This window comes from Thermobia domestica, chromosome 4, assembly GCF_964235325.1.
Source record: "Thermobia domestica chromosome 4, izTheDome1.hap1.1, whole genome shotgun sequence".
Classification (NCBI taxonomy): domain Eukaryota; kingdom Metazoa; phylum Arthropoda; class Insecta; order Zygentoma; family Lepismatidae; genus Thermobia; species Thermobia domestica.
The window spans coordinates 264,195,784-264,218,569 of record NC_137457.1 but is presented as its reverse complement, the minus strand read 5'-3'; the positions used below and the strand labels follow the sequence as shown (position 1 = coordinate 264,218,569).

General features: G+C 36.8%; 1 protein-coding gene across 3 annotated transcripts in view; it reads right to left on the bottom strand.

Annotated features, from left to right (window-relative positions):
* Positions 1-22,786, bottom strand: part of LOC145684041 (uncharacterized) — a 491,127-nt gene that overhangs the window by 12,308 nt on the left and 456,033 nt on the right. For 2 of the 3 annotated variants that reach the window (XM_081755868.1, XM_081755870.1), the window contains one exon: positions 14,182-14,233. In XM_081755868.1, the coding sequence (XP_081611994.1) occupies positions 14,182-14,233 (52 nt within the window). Of the gene's footprint in view, positions 1-14,181; positions 14,234-22,786 lie in introns of those variants that run through there. The other variant, XR_014131232.1, reaches the window with a different exon arrangement.

The following is a 22,786-nucleotide window of genomic DNA, read 5'->3' as shown; positions in this document are numbered from 1 at the left end:
ACACGGAGCCTCGTGAGAGAGAACAAAGAACGCTAACCACCATTTTGCGCCAGCTCGAAGTTATGATACGGATTAGCTCTCCCCGCTGCCTAATCGCTAGCGCGTGCGACTTTTGTGTCTAGTCAATTTGATTTCTAGTGAGGGAGCATAAAAACCTGAACACACTGCGGTGATTCAAATTCTATCTTAAATTGTAGATCGTCTCATATGGCCTCTGTATTCAAACCGGACGCTCCTCTCAACAAACAATACAGGTCAGTTTTGTTCGTTAACCTTTTTTTCGAAACCACGATAGGATTTAAATCGCTTTAATACACAGTTCGTATTTCATGAAAATCATTTCTCAAAATAATTAAATCACTAATAAGGAGTGTCTGGACTGTAAAGAAAAATACCTGTTGAGTAAGTAAATATTGCATTTACTTAACGTTTAAAAAGTGTCCCATACACTTCTCTTAATTTTTATTCTGAACATTTTCCCCTCTTTTTTTGAAAACTTGACAGTCAAAATCCCAACTTTGACAGCCGCTAACCTTTAGAATAGAATATCTTTACAAAAGCAACATTTCACATGCGTACTAAGGAAGCCAAGGTCTGTCTCCATACCTATTGGTTAAGATGCAATGTATTCTGTAGATTTCTCTAAGGTTTGGTGGAAAATATTGCATATTTTGGGTTGATTGGAAGGAGTTTAGCGTCCCTTTCGAGCACAGGAGCAATGAGACATGGGCTTAGAATTTAAGATGGAATCTGAACCACCGCAGCGTGTCCAAATTTCGTCTCTCATCGAGAATCGAACCCAGGCCCTGTGTGCCGAAAGCGTGCCGTATGCTAGCCAGAAGACAAGCCGGAAGAGCTGCGGTGTTGAAATGTGCATGAAGGTAAAGGATTTAAAAGTGTGTCCGTGCTTGTTTCACAAGTTTTCGTGTGCTTCTCGATCGCACAAACATTACTCTATCCGAGGCAGTTCTTCAGCAGAAGTCGAACCCATAACCATGTGCACATGATTTAGCCTTGCGACAATAGCGGAGGGGAAATGCTAAATAAATTTTCTCCGTTGAAAACGTTGGAATTGGAAGTTACTGCGACGACCACTAGATGGCAGAGATGTTCGTGAATCAACCGGTACTGTGCTGCCATCGTCGACAACTTTCTAACTTACAACTACTGGAACCCAACAGCTGCATCGTTGTAAACAAATAAATCGCGCGTTTCAATGACGTCATAGATGAGATGTTTACATATGACGCAGTCAATGAGAAAATAACGACGAAATTGTATCTATTAAAGTTAGCGGTTCAGAAGTTTAATTGCGTAACTTCCTGTGGTTTTATACAACATTTTTCCGAGGTCAATTTCTGAATCATCTTACATCACAAACTGGTTATTGGCACGCGATAACAGATTTTATTCAAAAGTAAGCGAAGGTTGGTTGGATTGGAGTTCACTAGATTCCTTTCGGCATCACGGATCTTGAGACATGGACCTACAGTGGATTCCGAACCATCATAATGCATCCAAATTTTAAAGCTCTCCCACCGGGAATCGAACCCGGGATCCAGCGCACTAAGGATGCGCGCTAGCTACTAGACCAGCGAGAAGGAAACATTGAAGAACAACGTCGAGGCTAGGTAGTGTTTTTTCACTCTACCTAGGTGATAATTTAAGCAGTAAAATTAATATTACTCATAGCTCGGAGTACCTACCATTCAACGAGTAATTAAAATTTTCGAACTGTTAGAATAACTATAATAGTCTTGAACGAACTGCATACATTTTCGTCTCAAAGTTGAGAATACTTCATATCCACATTGTTTTTCTCTCCCCAAGAAACTGAAAATTAATGTGTGAACACGCTATGTCCTTAATCCGAAGAATTCATACATACGCACGTGGAACGTTTTTATTGGTAGCATGTATAGTATATCAAAAATACAAATCATAACTGACGAAGTGATAATGTAATTTCTTGCAGCGATTTTTCCTAACATCTGGCAAGTTTGTAAACACAACGAAATCCTCAGTTTAACGTCCCACGTACACGATCTTGGCTATCACATACTTACTTGGTTAGAATTGAACCAAACATCTCGCACGAAAGGTAAGCGCCCTACCACTGAGCCACTATGCTCCCATGTAACAGGTTTGTGTGGTCCCTGTAGCAAAATTGGACACGTTCTTGTTTGTGAAATTGGAACTTGGCTAATGTCACCAAATTTGCAGTAAAACAATGCGAATGAGAATTTAACCAGCTACATCAAATCGCCCTGAATCGCCATCATTCTATTTATGTTCATAGGCAGTAAATCGCCACTCAAAATGATAAAACTACACAGTCATGGGGCGTTTACACTTGGTCGATTTAGTCGCACGGCTAAATCGACTCGCTGCATTTGCGACTAAATCGAAGCAACTAGGCCGAATCAGATCGATGGATGTGTTCAATTGTTTCAACCGAAATTGAATGCTGCTTGTCGACTCGCTCTCCTCTGGTCGATTCGAAATCGACTGGCAATTTTAAAGATGTCCAAGCAAAAAGTAATTGGTACAATTTGCGGTGTTATAGCAGAAGAAAATAGAATCGACCACAGAAAATAGAACGTCTTTCAATTTTGTTGCTAATCGATTAGTCGCTTTCGATCAACAAGCGATTAAGTTGAAGTCCTGTTTACACGGTCGATTAAGTTGAAAGTGACGTCAATTCAACTGAATCGAACGCAAATCGACTAAGTGTAAACGCCCCATTACGGAAATGCGGTCTTGTTCATAAGGTATGAATTAAAAACTTCTCAGACTAGGCGACTATGTGAGTCAATTTGTCAATGCAAGCGGATAAGAAAGAAAAAATATGGAATGAAGAACTATCCAATGACAGAACTTTTCAATATCAATTCTAAATAGTATTCTTAGTTCAAAATAAATGTCTACTTTACTTACTACGATTGTAGTTCTGATATTGACCTCTACTGCTATACGGCAAACGAGCGAGATTTTACTTCGGATGAGTTAAACACCTTTTAACACTATTTTCTAATAGAATGAAACTACAATGTTTCTTATTAAAGGGGGAAGAGCACGGTGGTTGTGCTAGACAGCTCACCACCTCTGGTGCGAGAAATTCCTGGTTCAATCCCAGGCTATCAGATTGTGGTAGATAAGATCATGCTCGTTAGATTTCGAGATTTTCCCGTTTTCTCTCATTATTACTCGACCACTGCTTTCATCATTCCCTTCCATCATCCATCTACCTTCTTTAGCCAACAGGACATAACTGTTCAACTTAAAATTAGAGATCATTTCAGTTTTTCTTTGCATGGAAAGTATTCGAGTAACTATGACTAAGGCTTCTTTCACATTATCCGGCGATCTGCCGGATCCGTTCCCGGCAGTTTGCCGGATGAGAAGTGTACCCTTTCATATTATCCGGCGCTTTGCCGTAGATGAAAAATATGCGAGCAGGGTTGCTGTGCAACTGAAGAAACAAAACCTTGTGACTTGTCATGTTGTAATAGTTGCAATGGATAGATAAAAAAAAAAAAGAAAAAAAGAGACATATGGGTTCACTTTTTTTTTTTTTTTTTTTTTAAAGGGAAGTGGTATCTTGAAGGAGATTTTTCTATACTGTTTCCACAATTAATCGACTTGAGCAAAATAGCGGTCAGGTTCTGGATATTTAAAATACGATCACGATATTCACCTGTTGTGAATGGGAAAACCAGGATAAAGTCCTTTCAGGATAGTCGGTGGTTGAGATTATTCCAGAATCCAGTGGCGGATGTAGAAGGTAAAAACTGGGGGGGGGCTGCCAGATCCCAGACTATGAGAAATATGAGTTTACTGTAAAGTTTCAAAAATATATAAATAATAGCTTAAATTATTTTCGTCACCCTAAAAACTGGGGGGGGGATAGGCTCCCCGGCTACATCCGCCACTGCCAGAATCCAAAGTCAACACAACCACTGAGTCCAAGGCTGATTTGTAGGCATTAATAATAATAGTAATTATTATTATTATTATAGTATTTCAGGTTTTTTTTTTTTTTTTTTTTTTGTTTGTTTTAAGCGTTCCGACTATTGACTCAAGTCTCTCTAAAGTACTGCTCTAGTCCCTGTATTCAAAGGACTATTCAGGAAATTACAACCATAAAAGTGTTAAAGATAATTATGAAATATATAAAGTACGGTATGATTATCAAATATCACATCATGAATTCTCTCTTGCTTTTCGAAAGTACATAAAGGTATTATTACTAAATATATAATATTGTTGAAATATTTGATAGTGTATATTTCAATTTTGGGGCACCACAAATTTATAGAATTAAAAGCTCATTTGCCAAGTGCTACCCGGACATTTATTTCATAATCTTCTATTACATAGAAAAATATAATTTATATTGATTTGGACTCTTTAATCAACGACCTATGGATTCGACACTTCGGTAGTATCGGTCGTTTTCGATTATATATATACACGCAACACACGCATCCATATTTTCGCAGCCCCTCTACTATTTCCTGGCAACACTTTCTTTCTCCCCCAACACCCATCCGACAGTTTGCCGCGTATATGTGAAGAGCTTCATTGCTTGTAATGTCCCGCTTGGCTATACACGGCAATCTGCCGCGCCGGATTCTAGCAGGGAGATCCGGCTGTTTTTTGCTCGCCGGATAAATGTTCGGCGACCGCCGCACATATGTGAAAAGCTCCATTGCTTGCAATGTCTTTCTACCTTGTCCGTCAATTAGCCGGAAACTGATCCGGCAAATCGCCGGATAATGTGAAAGGCCGGTAATATTCAGCACAAAGGAATCACTTCCACAAATATAAATCTGATTTCACATCCTTAGGTAATATCTGATCATCCTTCTCGGATTTCTGTTGGAAAATACACGAGAAGAGGGTCAGTGACCATTTCCGTTCAGCTTCAGATGCTTCTGTTTCCTTGCCTTTTCTTTGAACGATCATTTTAAACAAGTAGGACATGATACAGTATTCCTGAGTAGAGGTAACTAGCAACCAACAAGGTTATTCTTCTGAAGAAAGAAAAAAAAAAAAATCTTTCGTCACGAAATCTTTCCGACAAGTGCTGTCAATTAAACTGAAGAGGAAAAGTTGATTGTACGAGCTCACCTCTTTTTTTTTTTTTTTTAACGAACAAATTAAATGTCTCTTCAAAGAACTTTCTTCCACATTTGGAGGGTTTGATCATAGAAAGAGCTTCGGGAATAATAAAGCTTTCTTTTAAACGGGCCTGAGACTAAATTTATGAAGCAGTACTTAGTGAACAGATTAACATCTCAACTTCCTCCATTCACAGTTTACCGACTCATTGGCTTTCTATGTCAAAGCTGTTACCTCTTAATTCTTGTTTTACCTAATCCACGTGTTTCGATATATAAATCTCATACGCTTACGGCAGATTAATATTTCTGAGTCATTTTAGCCAAAACAAGAATCCTTATTTCGCTTAAAGTACCGGCCAATACAAAATACATGGCAATGAAAAGTTTTTTTTTTTTAATCAAAGGAAAGAAGGAGTAACTCCAAGACAACCTTTCTGACTATAACAGTGGTTCCCAATCTTGCCTACATCGCGCACTAATTCGTGAACCACGCATACTTAACGCTCCCCCCTCTCTCGAACCTTTATGATTTCTGATGCAAACAGAATTTTCAATCTTCAATAATATAACTAATTTATAAGTATTTTAAGTAATTTTATTTAACGTGTTTTGGTATAATATTTGTAATTACGAACGTAGTTTCTGTCAGTCGCTTCCGCCTTCTTGCTCGCTCTTCACGCTCCCCCAGGGGACATGACTCCTCGAGTGGGATCCATTGTTCCACACGAAGCGATTTAGTACCTTCATTTCTCAGTCTCTTTTGGGTGTATTCAAAAGAACCCCTGGCAAATGATCAGGACCAAATCGTTCCCCAATATCGCGCGCACATTTAGATTTTGTGCGAACTAATCGCAATAATGTCAACGAATTGCGTATCTATCATCCTTACATACATTCTCCATGGACTCGTAACTGAAAAGCGCTTACTTTCTAAGTATCTAAATATAATGAACATACTTCGTAATCTCCTTCGGGGGTTTTGGACTCAAACCATGAAGTTAGAGCAAAAAGATGACGTTATCATTGGCTACAAAATCCCATCTAGTTTTTGCAAAACCAAAACATATGACGCGTGATATGCCCATATAATCTTAGTGAATCAGTAGCTCCAAATAATCAACTTCATCTGGCTTCTTAAATACACTTTTAACAGAATGATGATGAACCCTCCAGAAAAGCTTCTGAACGGAAACTGATTAGCTTCGGCGGAAATCTGTTTGGAACCGGGACAGAAAAATCAAAATACAGCCGAATTCTGCTTTTCCAAAGCCAAGACTTCTGCTGGAAGTGCGAGCAACTGATCTGGAAACTTTGTAAGACTTTAGAATACATCGACCCAAAAAAGAATCTTGTTTGGAATGAACTGAAAGGAATCTGTTCCGAAATGATAAAAATCCTAGGATATGGAATAAAATTATAGGATGAGAGCAGTTATATAATGCTAAAAATTTTGGTGGATATATATAAGCTAGACCGTTTTCAAAAATACAGACTATACCCATATCTATTTAAGATGATCCTTTCGGAAATTTAAGGAGAGTATATGCTGTAGTATGAAAAATATTAGGTGGATATACGTTCCCATCACAGAAGCTAATATTTGCACAGAAAATCCAAGCAATGATTAAAAATAATTTAAAACATATCGAGGTCACATAATTACAAACGAAGAAAATATTAAATGTGTAAAGCAAAACAAGGGAAAATGACTCATCTTCATAAATATTTCACACGGAAAAGGATGGATTAGGTGTCTCGAGGAAATTTAAATGATTAATATGGGCAGATTAGAAGGAAATTTCTTTATTCAATAAAAATCCATTTTATCACATTCGGAGCCGATAAAACTACGAAGCTGATAAAAATAAAATAAAACACGTCATTTGCATCGAAACTGCGTCATACACGTTCCTTCACAACTACAACTATATTACTGACAAAGAATGTCTCAACCGGTAACAAAGGGAAGGGGAAGCTAACAACTATAACGTATCGATTATTTTCACAGGTAGTTCCAAATAGGTCTACTTATACACTATTACAACAAAACGTTACTAAGAGCTCCCTCGTGGCTAAGCGGTTAGCGTACGCGTCTTTGGCGTGGGAGACCCGGGTTCGATTCCCGGCGGGAGCTCATGTGGTTCGGATTCCACGTTAATCAGTAGGTCCACGTCTCATATAGCCTCGCTGCTGAAAGGGACGCTAAACTAAAATCAACTCAACTCAAAACGTTACTAATACAGTGATTCTCGTTAACTCAAAATTAACAACTATTCAGGACAGTAAACTGAAGATTGGAATATTGCTGCAAGTTAACATAGGCGGGCAAATGCCAACTGTTTTCTTGGGAGGGGAGGGATGATGTATATATTCGCCTGTAATGTCCTTGCACAAAACTTCTCTCGCGTTTAGGACTATTTTCAATATATGTCAGGAAGAATCATTTTTGAATTGTGCACTACTGTCCACAATAATGCCGGTGAACTAGATTCGAGTACGTTCATTTGGGTGATGCGTGGTTAGATCAGCTCAACTCTATTTCCGATTTTCAATATCTGAGTTCAATTTAATTAACTTCCCACTTAGCACAGTAAGCGAACACAAATTTGTGCTTACATTCTGAATCGAACTTTCAACCACATTAGCGGCCATTTTTCTATGTTACTTTGGTTCCTTTTTGGATATTACTCTCGAAAACAGAACACATTAGGTACAGTAGGGCGAAACAACACTATTTAATGTCTATTTAGAAGAGAGAATGAAAAAGAGTTTACATGATGACGATGACATTTCGGTAGGAGCTAGAACGATTAGATGCGTGAGATTTGCAGACGATATGGCGCTTGTTGCAGAATGTGAAAAGGAAATTAAAATGTTAGAAAACCTGAGGATGATGGGCTTTGAAGAATATGGGATGAAAATAAATGTTAGAAAAACAAAATCCATGGTGATTGGAACGAAAAGGTCTGTGCCAAAGATAAAAGTGGGAGGGGAGAAAACAAAACAAGTGAATAGTTTTTGATACCTCAGTAGTATTCTTAGTAATGAAGTGCGAGCGTGAAATAAAAGCAAGGAAAGGAATGGCGAAAGAAGCCCTTAGGAGGAAGCTTTTTTTTTTTGACCTTGAATAAAGAGTTGAGAAAAAGACTCAAAATGTTTCGTGTGGAGTATTGTACTGTATAGGGCGGAAACGTGGACATTACGTAGTAAGTGGTGAAAAATGACTGGACGCCTTGAAATGTGGGTGTGGAAAGGAATGGAAAGAATTAGTTGGGTCGAGCGGAAAACGAATGAGTGTGTGTTAGAAATAGTGGGGAAGAAAAGAACACTTTTAGATATTGTTAAGAGGAAGAGAAACTGGTTGGTACATTGCCTAAGAAGAAATTGTACCATGAGGGACGTCCTCCTAGAGGGTATGGTATCGGGAAAGAGGGAGGGGGCGAAGGAGACTACAATTAATGGATGATATAAAGATCATACGTGAAGACGAAGAGGTCCGAGGACCGTGGAGCATGGAAGCTTCTCATCTGCAGCAAGTGAACTGCCAGTAAGGACAGAATACCTATAACGATGATGGGCGAAACTATAATTGATTTGTATTCACATCCTACCAGCAACGAAGCTATATAGGACGAGACCTAAGTTCAAAAAATGGACCTGACCACTGTGATGCGTTCGATCCGGAAGAGACCCTATGAATCAACAGCACTCACTCTGGCCACCAGACGAATAATAAACTTACAGAAGAATTCGTGACTAAGCTTGTGTTGATCACGTATTATGATGGTAGAACATTTTTCTTCGGATGTTTAAAGTTATTCCGTACCAGTTTTAGCAAACTTCTGTGAAACGCAATGCAGAAAAGGCCATAGTCATTTTTAGGTGCTATGCCAATTATTAAATTCTGCGTTGCGTTGATACAAACTCGCAAGCTTCAATACCGAATTCAAGCATTTCTGCACCAGTGTGTTTCTTGAAAATTCAAAGTGAATTCTCACGGTGTTCAGAAAATGATAGAAAATGAAATGAAATCTTGTGAGTTTTACGTCCCACGCTTATGCCGGTTAGGCTAAAGGAGACTGATTATGAGAAGTGAATAAAGTGGTGGAATGAGGAAAGTGGGAGGAAACTGAAGAACATCGAGAAAATCCACGAGCACGGTGTTTGTCCAACACAAAGTCCATACGGCGCGAGCTGGGATCGAACCAAGGACCCCAAGTACCGTAGGCTGAGTACCCAAGGACTACTAGGAAGAATGCTGCAACCGGATTTTTTTTAAAAAAAAAATAAAATTTATATTGTAAAAATGCATTCATTTCTTTTTAATAAATAAGATAGATTCATTCGAAATTTATTATCTGCGTTCAGCTGAAATAAGCACGTTCAGATTTGTAAGATACAGCACTGGACTACACGGTTTCATTACTCACTTGAAATTATTATATCAAAACGACGATTACCCCTTGTCCTTTGTGCGCTCACAAGGTACACGCACAGAAAACAACTACAATTAAAGAAGCGCATTATTTCACTGAGTATAAAGAGGGTCGACTATTGCAGCACGATTCCTCTATAATTTCTACGTATTTTGTAAGGACCGGCAATCACAGAAATTCGATCTAATTCGAGAGAATTAATATTCAAACTGTCTAAAGGTGAGCTGAACATACTCATGAGGATAATCCGTGCTAATTTTCGTGACTCCTTTCTGTGCAACAATATAATAGCAGACACACGTTACTGTATATGTTAGTGTAGATATATAGATGTATTTATTTTAATAAACAGAAATCTACATCCTGCTTTATAACAACTCAGTGTTCCCAATTCTCACAAAATTGTTGTAGATATTAATCATAACTTTGAGAGTAACAAATCTGGAAATTACTTACTATGCTACAGACTGGATTCAGTATTTCCCTACTTCAACGTGGGATTCCAACACAACTCTTGCGCCAGCCGTCTATGGATCGATTCCAGGCCATGTAAATTTGTGGTGGTCCTGATTGAGATCGCATGTGTGTGGCTTTCTCGGGGGTTGTCCCGTTTCCTTCTATATCATCATTCCAACAATTCTTTCATAATCATTCACTTTCATTACTAATCCACCATGTTTAGCCTAAAGGCATACTGTAGGACGTTAAAAATCATGCCAACTCGATATAAAAGATATTACCCCATATACTGAAATGAAGTCAAGCCATTTAAGTATTCGGAATTTGCTATAATCTTACTAAATGTGTAGTGATTTTGTTTCGTTACTTTGGAACTGTAAAACAATACTGAGATAGATAATATATCCTCTTTAACTGAGGCTTTCGGCGCGCACACAAACACAAAAGCAATCAATAATTATGTCTGGTGATCTCCCAAGATACTTGTTAAAGAAAATTAGTCTAACGACAGTGTGTATTAAGATGTCAGAAACCCCATCTTTCACACAAGTAATCGTAGCTTAAGAAGCATTAATGACAGAGTTAGCCATCATGACACTCCCTATTCCACAAATCGCGCAGGTTGAAACCGGAAATTTGCAGTTTATTCCTAAGCATCGCACCCCTGGCCCACGCAGATGGGAAGTGCCACTACAAGTACAGATCAATATCAACCTGCAGCAATTTGTATGTTCCTGTGGCACTACTACGAACAGTACACGCAACTTCTCATGCGTTTCTATCCTAAACGAACAGTTTCGGAGACCTACCTAGAGGTCAATATTTTCCTGCTAACCAAAAGAAGACATTTGTCTTAAATATGCAACACTTTGCTATTGCTTCTTGATATATTTCATGATATATATATATGAAAATATATCTGCCATGTACTTAAAGATATTCTTCAAACCAAACCAAATTTTATTTTTTTCTTTTCTCCAGTATTCCTGTACGAATGTAAATATGCAGACACATATATGAGTAGATGCGAATCATAGTTATGCCCTTTGTATTAGTACTGAGAGCAGGATGGATAGGAGCATAAATACTTTAATGTGTGTGCCTTAGGTACCAAATGTCATGAGTTATACTACCGGTAGGATAATATCGAAAGAATTACAGTGGTTCTGATCCCACTTACACTGTAGGTCTTGTCCCACAGAGCCCAGCTGCTGACAATGGAAGTAAATTTTAAAAGGAAAAAAATGTAAATGTATTCTTAATATATCTTATTTGATTTTAATACAAAACAACATTAATGGCGGTAATTCAAGATACAGATCTCTTAAATTTACAGTACTTGTTAATTATAGATAGCCAGATACTAGAGAATTTTCTGTGAGAGACCAAAGCTTGATTGTAGATAATACATATGGTTAGCATTCTACTTTCGCAACTCTTTACCTCACTGTTATAATCAATAAAAAATACTTATTGCGTCGCATTGTTTTTTTCCGTTTTCACGTAGTCAATAACAATTCACAGAACTAAAAGGTTATATCGAAAGTTTCCAGATTAATTCTTCAACTCATCAACAGATGACAGGAGAGCTACAAGCGCTCCATAACAACAATGTAACTTGTCACTCGTGAATTTTTGTCCAAAACAGCAGTCTCACTTCTGCATTCGCCTTACTCACCAAATTTGGCTCCTGTGGACTTTGTTATCTTCCCAAATCTTTAAGATCCAGATCAAGTTTCGCAGTTTTGACAACTATGGAGATCAAGCCCAAATCGCAGAAGGCATTTGACACACTTCTAAAAGATCGAGAACGTTTCCCAAAAGGCAGGAATGCTGTTCAAAGGAACTATTTTGAAGGTGACTTTCTTATAAACAGAACTGATCTTGAAATTTTTCGATGCCTCCTCGTATTTCAGAATTAATTGAAGTAAAATTCACCCCTTTATTTTGTTTTTGAAATACGATAATTAGAGTAAGTGTCAAAACTAAAACTTAAAGAGGCTGGAATAAGGGAATTATTATGAAAGACTGGATATATGAATCTTACAGCTGAAACTAACATGCTTAAAACCATTTCCCACTATTTGATAGTAGATCTATACTCCAGGGCCGTACATTATCAGTTTTTAATACATACTTTTACTTTGCTTATTTCATTTTGAATTATTCGAGCATCCAGACATTCTTCCGTCTCACTGTAGTAGTATGTCATTCTGCAGAGTTTACTGCACTGATTTTTATAACTGACATCACATCTGTTGTTACTCTACCATTTAGAAATGCCTGAATCCACTGTAGACGATGAATTAGCAACGTCGAAAGAATAAGATTCTTGTTTTAGAATGTTTCAACTATTGTCCTTTCGTCATGGTGGGGGATCTGAAAATGTGTTTGAGCACAAGGCATTACAATTCAAAGGTGTATTGTGTAGTGTGTGCCAAAAATCACTGAAAGCATTAGAGCCTACTTGTAAATGAGAAAGACAGGCGCCTGTGACGCGAGTGCCAAGTCTTTTCAAACATATCGTGACGCTGAGAAGGTTCGAAAGCCTTCGAGTTAATGTACTTTTGCTAATGATGTTGAGAGCGAAATCTCTTGGAAGATCATTGTTTTCTTCTTTCGTACTCATTTCTGTTTTACACGGCTACTGATAATATAAGTTTCACAAAGTCTGAAGACATTACTATATGCAAAACAGAAATGAACTTATCGTCGCTGCTGAGGAACGTACCAATTTATAATAAAAGCTTAGTTCTGCCCTAAATGTAGGAATGTGAAGTTGGTCATGCGAGTTTTGGATAATGCAAGTTTAGACAAAAGAAAAACAACACTAATGTGAGAAATTGACAAACGACTGGGTGAATGTATACAACTATACAATTATTATTGCAGTCAGGGCCGTCTCGTCAATGCGCGATACAAACAATAAACTTATAACATGGGGACCTACAAGCGCAGGGCCTAGGGCATCCCCCACACTTAGTTCACCCACGGAACGGCCCTGATTACAGTGGTTTAAGTTCGAAACATCTCAGGTTGGCAGGACAAGTCGTTCACAAGACAAAGGAGGGGAACATCTAATTGGGGAAGAAGTAGGTGCTGGCAGGACCTTTATGCAGATCAATAAAAAAGGTACATAAAGATATTTGTAAGCACCATGATAGCGCCTAACAAGTTCTTTTGCCTGCGGCAGTGCACTTTCAGCTATAAGGTAAGTGATACGATTTTAACTATGACAAGTTTTTAAAAATTGTTCAGCAATAAAGAGTATGTCGAAATAATTATTTAGTTTCACCTAATACAATCTGATAAAATGTTACGTAACTGTATTCATTACTTAACTGTATAACTTCAATAGTATGAAATCACTAATCCATAAATGTGGTGTCCTCAATTTTATAAATTTATTTATTGTTTTTAAGAAAATAAAACTTTTTAGCATTCCACTTCAGGTTTTACTCGCAACATTTTTATTAAGACGAGGCTCTATTAGTAAAATGTTTATTGCGGCATTTTTTTTTTGTTTGTTTTTGTTTTTTGTTACAGTATACTGGAATATACCTAAACCCAACTTTGATAGCGAAAGCGATACTTCTCACCTTCTTCAGACTTCCACTGCGAATGGAACACTCACTAAACATTTACTCATACCGAACAAATGATAATTTCTCTCAATTTTGGTATTTTGATCTCCATTATATGCATTAATAACGAAATCATATCAAAATGACTCAAAGCACCCTCAACACAATTCAAGGACTTTCCGCTTTTACAACTAGCCTTGCCTTACTAATTAACTTTGCTTAAAGACAGGAAAATTTGTTACACATGAAATATGACATCATTTAAAACTAGTTATTTCTAGTTCAAGATTTCATGCCTGCATGAAAATAACTGCATATTTTACATGGAAAGCAGATGAATGCCTAACTTTTAAGGCTATAATTGAACAGCTTTGGGTGAAACAGGTTTTATATCTGGCAAAAACTTACCGTTTCTAAATTACTTACAACAAATGTGACTCGTTTTCTTAATTTGAGGAGCACAAAAAATTACATGCGACCCCCCCCCCCCTTGCTAAGTATAATCTCGAATTATATTTTTTCACCCCCTTCAAGCCCTTCATTATATAAGTAAATCGTATTTGAAAACAGACTTACCATGGCTTGTTCAATCTTGTTATCAATGGCCACTGCACTCGTACCCGACGCGCTGCAAAGAACAAGAAGAGATTATGTTAGTAAATGTTGCGGACAGCGAATGCTAGAACACAAAAAGCACGTACAGATCAATGAAATTGGGCAAAATTTACACGCTAAATACATTTCTATCATATACAATAATAAAAAATATTTACGCCTATGGCCACGAACTCGTCTGATTTTGTAAATTAATGTAAAAGACAAGTAATGATGACTGACCAGGCATTTTCCTATCAGATTCTAAAACAAAACAAGCGATTAAAAGTTAATAAAACTTGTAAATATTTAATGAAATTTGGGTAGCTTTTCATTATCCACATGTGTGTCTCGAATCATTTCTCTTGGAAATGTAACATCCTTCAACATCAAACAATGTATTGTTACTGCATAATTGGTCGTCCTTAGAGAGCTATAAAAGTTTCCAACATTCCAACCACTGTAAATAACACGCCGTTACTAACAACTGAAACACAAATCAGGTGCAATACAAGTTACTTTAGACACATCCACACTATAAGAGAGAACTTCACACAATATATTCATCAATGATTTCTCAAAGGCTACAATCCCTAACATCCAGTGAATTACCTTCGCACTTTTATATGTGATATCATACACTTTTTGATGCAACAAGTAGGACAGCATTTACCCATACATACACATACACTTACAGCCATTATGAGGAACAGAAAAAGACTAAATAATATTTGATTGCAATCGAAATATCTATGTTCACGTGTCAACAATTTTATACAGTTAATAGGTGAAGGCCCTTCGTTGACAGTTAATCGATGACTGAGATAACTCGCAGACCTACTTAAGATATGTTTAAATATACATTGATATAGCTGCAAGGTAAAATCTGCAATGCTAATAACTATTCAGATAGTGTAAAATTAGGATTGTTGTTGTCTCAAAGTACAGGGTGGCCCAAAAGTAGGCCCTGTGTTGTTCAAGTACGTCATTTTCCTTTATTTAAATAATGAATTTATTAGCTTCGGTCTGTTGCGAGTTTAACATATAAGTGAAAATATATTAGAAGCAAATGCTAAGTCAATATCTGTATGGATAATAAGTAAATGATATTGAATGTCATAAGCCGATCAGCACGGGACTGTATAACTATTTTTGGGCCACTCTGTATATTCAGACTACAACTGAATAAATATATAATTAAACTGCGTGGCAGTTTCGGAATTACAACAACGCCTAGGTCAAACACGTGATCTTGTGTTCATAACAGTGCCCTTCCCCCCAGTTTCAACTTTTCAAGTTGAAATATGAACATACAAAATCAATTATCTGCAAACACACGACCGAAACTGCAAAGCCACACATAGTGTGACTAATTGTAAACAAACATATTGCTTACATCTACCTGTAATCAAAATATCTAATTTTATCTACAAAAAAATAAATTTTCACAAATTTTCATAACAGTCAAACAGTCTTTACTGCTGTAGCCACGATGGACTGTTAAACGCCAAATGGCACTAACAAGTTGTCAACCATGGATTCAACGCTATCACTTTTGATTTGCTAGACAATATATCAACATGTAGTTTCTCAACAAGTTCACACATGGCGGATTAATATAAAATCCTACCGTGCCCCTATGGAGGGATTGAATACGAGATCATAGGTAACACGATTGAAACAATATTCATTTAACTAAGAATCGGATCCTCAGACCCGAATATCTTATATGAATAACAGTCTCTCAGATGATAGGCCTTAATATTCATAATCATAATCCAGAAACAGATAAACGTCAAAAGTTTTGCGATCAACAAATGCTTTGGGAATACAACGAATCACATTCAGTTACACACCTTTATATCCAGCTTTAATGAACGAGCGAATTTATGAAACTAATCTGTCCTGCTGTATATCTGCAACTGATGCACTGGAAAGTTTTACCAAATATCAAAGTGTGTTGCAACTCAATGGAACGCGAAACTATACTTTATATTGTTGTTTCAAGTACAGTACTAATGATAAGATCATGTTATATAAGATCTAGAGAAGTATACAGTACATGCAACATTATTATTTCATTCTTCATATGATCAAAGCTTCCTCCTTCCGCGGTTGCACTACACATTTACTGACTACCAGAACAAGGTCATCTTCAAGGCGCCGGCCTTATATAGAGAAACTAATATCTAACAACCCTCCAGCCAGCCAGACTCCAAATAATCAATACTTGTTGGAGAACTGCACAACGTTCACGCAAAACCTCAAACGACGGAAGGATATAATCAATATTTGGATCAATAGAGGAAAAATCAATCTAATAATTCATGACTGACTTATTTTCTGCTTGACTGTTCTATCAGGCGAGCTTATGTATATGGAATTTGTTTAGTTATGTCTATTTTTTTTTTTTTTTTTTTTAAATAATGTCACCACATTTTAAAATCGTATCATAGGAAACAATTTTCTTTCGAGGATGGGTGATAATGAAATATTTCTAATACATTATATACAAGTAGTAAGAACTCCACTCAATTTCCAGGATTCAAGGTGAAAAAAGAGCGTTTCCATATCTTGCCTATGATTTAAATTCACGTGATATGATGAGACAGATATGGTAAGTTTGTTTCAAATTTATAGTAACTACGAGTAAATACTATACCTTTTAGTGCTAGTGTCATTGGCTACATTGTAGTCAAATTTAATTCATTTTTAGTATTAGTGCAATGTGTTGGATGACAGTGAATGCACTAGGTGTATCTGTTTATATCAACATTGCGAACTACTTCTGTTCACATTTTATTATTACTGCATATTATTTGAAAGTTTACAAAATGCTAATCTTCTCAGTTATCGATTGTATTCTAATTCTAGGGTTTGTGTTCTCAAAGCCTGTTTCCTGCCACCTCTGCAATTACTTTTCACGTATCGTATCAAAGCTTTAGGTTTTCGTTAAGTCTCCTCTCGTATTTTAAGTAAACATGCTTGGAAGTTTACATACTGATAATTTTAGAGGATTTTATTAATTCAATAAAATAGCTGTTTGGAGTTCTTAACGATATTAAAGTGAAGTTATGTTTATTGTAAAATTCAAGGATTTGGCATGTAATGCTGCAGGTTTAACAGGCAGTGCTTTCGGTTAAGTACTAGCCTTTAGATGTTAGTTACGACTACATTGTTGTGTGTAGTTCTGTATCATGGAAGGGTGATTAACTGGGAATTTATTATAGATTATCTGTTTAAAACTTATGTTCGAAATGGTGTATCAAGTTCAAGATGTTAAAGAGAACAAAAGCTGTGGTGGATAGTATCTTGATCATTTATGTTTAGCTTACATAAATAAGCAAAGACAAAACAGATACAACAAATGTCCAGTTCCACATACACTGTAGGAGACCACGACCGTGTAGTAATTTTTAGTATATCAATTAAGCAAATTTACCATGGAAAGACAAAATTATTTTACCATCTCAACATTACTTACTGTAGAACCTTGAAGAATGTTGTATAAATGTTCTTTTTTAAAACTATGAGTAACAGGAAACGCGTTGCTTCATCATCATAATACATCTGAATCGAGACTTAACTTTCACTATTTAGTTACAACTCCATTATGCAAAATAACTTGGTACACATCAGATGTTTAGAAAAATTCAATTTCATAGAATTACAGTTAATTCGGATTTACGGGAGTGATAGAGGGGAGGACATCCATGGTTAATCCAAAGACAGGAGAGAAAAAAGATAAATAACCAGTTTATAGAAAAATCCTACATGGCAATTTACCTGTACTGTATTTTCAGCAACTGTGCTTCAATCAAGTTTCAAATTCGCGTCAAAAAATCAGAACTGATCCTTGCAGTTTCTCTCTCTCTCTCTCTCTCTCTCTCCCCCTCTTTTTTTTTTTTAATATCGATGATCTTATCTTGGTAGCGTCATTTTGTCACTCTGCAGATCATCTTATTCTTCAGTAGTTCAGAAAGCACTTGACGTGATGACTTGCAGCTCCCTACGTGATTTTGTTTTCAGCTGACCTCCCTACCACTATCCCCTCACTGTTATTTGATGCACTTAGATTATTAAAAAGATTTGGGTAAGGGTGGACGAGACCTGAAAAGTCGTTGTCAACTCGAATCTGATTGTCAAATTCTGTCTGTTTTCTCAATATTTCTAGCGAGCCTGATATTCTTGGGATTTTTTTTTTCCCTTTATACTAATCCCGTAAACTGTAATAGACTGTACTAAAAGTGTTCATGCCTCACGTCGTAATTAATCTAGTCTTGACAAATGAAACAAGAGGCAGGACACGTAGAATAAAGCGAAGATTCACTGAATAAGAATATAATCTTGAATTGCCATCGTTATAGGTTTATTATCTAACTAGCTGAAATTCCTGCTCTTCACATAGGAAGACTATACAAAATATCTGGAAGTAAAGGCGAAGAGAAACACTTTTATCCTCTCCAGTTTGTAAGCCCTAGACACTGCCAGAAACGACCGTGCATAAATTTTTGACTTCTCGTGATCCGGAAATCGGCTTTGCATGCGATTCGATATGGTGAAGATCATCTGTACACCAAATTTAGTGGCTCTAAGTGACTTTTCTATGCAAAAATCTGATGGCTAACACACAGACACACATATTACTTTTGAATTTGCCTGGTTTCTAAAGTACGGTCTTTATTTGTTCAGGTTCGCAGCGTATTAAAATTGGCCATCACCGCTGTATATGATATACTCAGATTCAAAATGTATGTTCCTTTATTAAATACGGGAAAAAATTAAGTTACTGAGTTAATTAGAGGACTCGTCCTATCAGGTAATTAATGATTTCTGGATGCTATCAGTGATCCGAGTGACTTCCAAGATTTCAAGTTTGTAACCTACGATCAGGCATAACATTCTTCATATTAGTTTTTTCTCTAATCCATAGGCCATTTACAAAAATATTTCCACATCACATAATCCTGACACATTTGTTAGCTTCGAGCTTTTCTATTATGTATTATTCGTAGCTTGTATGATTTATTTTGCAACGATAATGCGTTTACAATGTCATTTGAGCAACATTCAAGTAAACATTTCACGCAATTATTCTTTTTTTAAAAAATCAAAAGGTGTCAGATAACTTATCACAATTCTCCTAAAGTGTGATGGAGAACGTGTCACATTTATTGACTTTCATTGTTCACTTTATCTTGATAAAATCTTATCGATATACACACTAGAAATCAATTATTTAACTACGCATTATTTCCATACTTGAAATGTTATCATGACTCTCAAAGTTAAGACATTGAGGTACGTGATAAGATAGAAATATTTCACTGCCATAAATGAAGCGCAAGGTGTTTATTGTTGATATGAAGTGGTTTAAGGAACAACCGTGAACACATTAAGATCGAAAACAGGAAAGATAATAGGACAGTGAAACTGAACCATATATTTAACAGTAAAACCCTAGTCAGTCACGTACTATTATTCCTCTACGTTTGCCACTTTCGGCCATTTATTCAGCGTCACTATTTTAACTTTTATCCATTTAGGTTCCTTTTTGACACTACAAAATTGAAATCTTGCAATTTCTCTGCGTAATCTGTTTACATTCACGAAACGTACCAAAATAAACGAGTTTATAAAAATGTGATTTATCAGAATCACGCAGCGGGTCTTAAGATCGCCCGCCCGTCCGTTACTCCACACGATAACTCTTGAATTTAAGCGAATTTCTGAATTCTGTTTTCTGCAAGTCAGCTAGAGAGATTATCTCGGTCGAGGTCGTTAATTCAGTCGATTTGTTAATATCTTCACGGGTAACGGTAACTTCCTATATTCCATTTCAACCAGACTGTGTAATATTCTCTAGCTTCTATGCAACCTGCACAGTAGCAAAGAAATGTTGGTTGCCTATAGTAAAATATGAAGCTTGTCTTACTGCAAAATGCTCCTCCGAATAGACTATACATGGAATCCGTGATCTCTCACTCCCCCCCCCCCTTCTCATAGTTCATTACTCTTCAATTGTGACGATAAGAGAAAACTTATGATTACGGGCGACGCGGGAAACCAAAGGATTTCCACGTTTCGTGATTCCTACATGACGAAAATGCTGTTTATTTTTGGATGTCCAGCTGTTTCTTCGTCCAAACTTTTCGACTGATCTAGGCCAAATATTAAAGTACTTCTTTTTAAATTTTATATATATCTTACAAAATAAAGTCTGTATTTTAATGGGGATTACAGAAGAAATTTTACAAATCCCTTCTCTAACTCAAAAATGAGGAGGATGAGAATGGGAAACTGCCGTATTCTTGTACGGAAGTTCATTACAGTAGCTTTCATCTTTATTTTTACTTCTGAATTCATTTCCGCTATCGGATGTCACAACTTGTTCTTTAGAGAAAAAAAATCTAAAGGTAGTTTTTTTTTTCTTTCTCGAAGACTGATCAGATGATTGTGTTCATATTTCATAAATATTTTATCGCCAACTCTACAACACAACGCGGCATTTTATGTATTACTTTATTCAATTTATATATATGTAATGTGTGTGTGTGTGTGTGTGTGTGAGAGAGAGAGAGAGAGGGAGGTAGGGCGGAGAATTATGCATTTTCTTTGTAGTTCGCGAGCCGTATTAAGACACCTAGTATGTATACTAGGGTGTATCGAAAAAAACATTTTTTCGAAATCCGGTTACGGCTAGTGCGGATTTTTGGCCAAATGGCATCAATAAAACGTATAAAAAATCTCAACTCGATCAGACAACTCCTTCTGCTGCCGAGTAGAGCCCAAATATTAGAAAAATCAACAAAAGATTCACTTTTCAACTGATTTTCCAAAAAATATTTTTTAAATATTTCCTATATTTTTCGGTCTTTTAAATTATTGAAATAGCATTGGAAAGGAGAAATAAATACATAAAACAAATTTATTACGGTTATTTCTGTACATCACAAGCATAAAAACCTAGTTAATTATTTGTAAAAATGCACTGATTTTCTGGCGTATCGTACAATTAAATTTTAATATAAAATCATTGAAGTCTCTTGAATAACGAAGAAAACACTTTAGTGCTAAATTCTAAGAGCAGTAATAGTAAAAATAATTTGCTCCCAATGCCGTATGCATCTGCTTATGACACTAGATCACCTGCCGCCCACCTCTCCCCGAACGCCTCTTCTCTTGTACTTGCCCAGCTGAAAGGATCGGTCTTATCAGCCGCCAGTAGTCAAATAGCTGTGTCGAACTTGATTGTTGCTGCTACAGTTATTTATTAGTGCTGTAGGAAATTTTAACTAAATAATTTGTTTTGTGTGAAGTGCAGTATGTAGAAGTGAGAACAGTGTTTCAGATGTGTTAAGTACTTTTTATTAGGAAGAGAGTGACAGATACGCTGACGTTATGTCATCGACAAGTTTGTTACGGTCTGACGTTAGGAATAGCATTATTGGGACACCCAAGGAATTGGGTAGAACACAGCTACCAACCGTTGAAATGTATTGAGACAATACCTATGGGAGCGAGAAGAAAAAAATGAGAATTTCGGGATCCCGGAAAGAGCCTTCAACAAAGGATTTATCTTCTATCGTCGCCAGGAAGATTGTAGAAAATTGAGATTACGCCTCAATCAGCTGCGAAGCAATTTTCAGTGTCAGAAGCATTGTTGCAATGATATTGAAGTACTATAATATTGTCCGTGACTAGCAAAACCTAGCAAAGTCCGGTTTCCAAACTTCTGCGAAACGAATTGCTGATTTTCAACAGTCTGCCAAAAATATTTCATTTGATATAGCCTTTTGTAAGTGTTCCGATCCTCTTGCCTGCAACTGCGATAAAGGAAGAAAAGTGTCAGTGCTAGAGGCGCCTTTTCTTCTAGATCGAAGAACCTCAAGTTTGAGGCGTAATCTCAATCTTCAGGCGACGATAGAAGATAAATCCTTTGTTGCAGGCTCTTTCCGGGATCCCGAAATTCTCATTTTTTCTTCTCGCTCCCATAGGTATTGTCTCAATACATTTCAACGGTTGGTAGCTGTGTTCTACCCAATTCCTTGGGTGTCCCAATAATGCTATTCCTAACGTCAGACCGTAACAAACTTGTCGATTCCATAACGTTAGCGTATCTGTCACTCTCTTCCTAATAAAAAGTACTTAACACATCTGAAACACTGTTCTCACTTCTACATACTGCACTTCACACAAAAACAAATTATTTAGTTAAAATTTCCTACAGCACTAATAAATAACTGTAGCAGCAACAATCACGTTCGACACAGCTATTTGACTACTGGCGGCTGATAAGACCGATCCTTTCAGCTGGGCAAGTACAAGAGAAGAGGCGTTCGGGGAGAGGTGGGCGGCAGGTGATCTAGTGTCATAAGCAGATGCATACGGCATTGGGAGCAAATTATTTTTACTATTACTGCTCTTAGAATTTAGCACTAAAGTGTTTTCTTCGTTATTCAAGAGACTTCAATGATTTTATATTAAAATTTAATTGTACGATACGCCAGAAAATCAGTGCATTTTTACAAATAATTAACTAGGTTTTTATGCTTGTGGTGTACAGAAATAACCGTAATAAATTTGT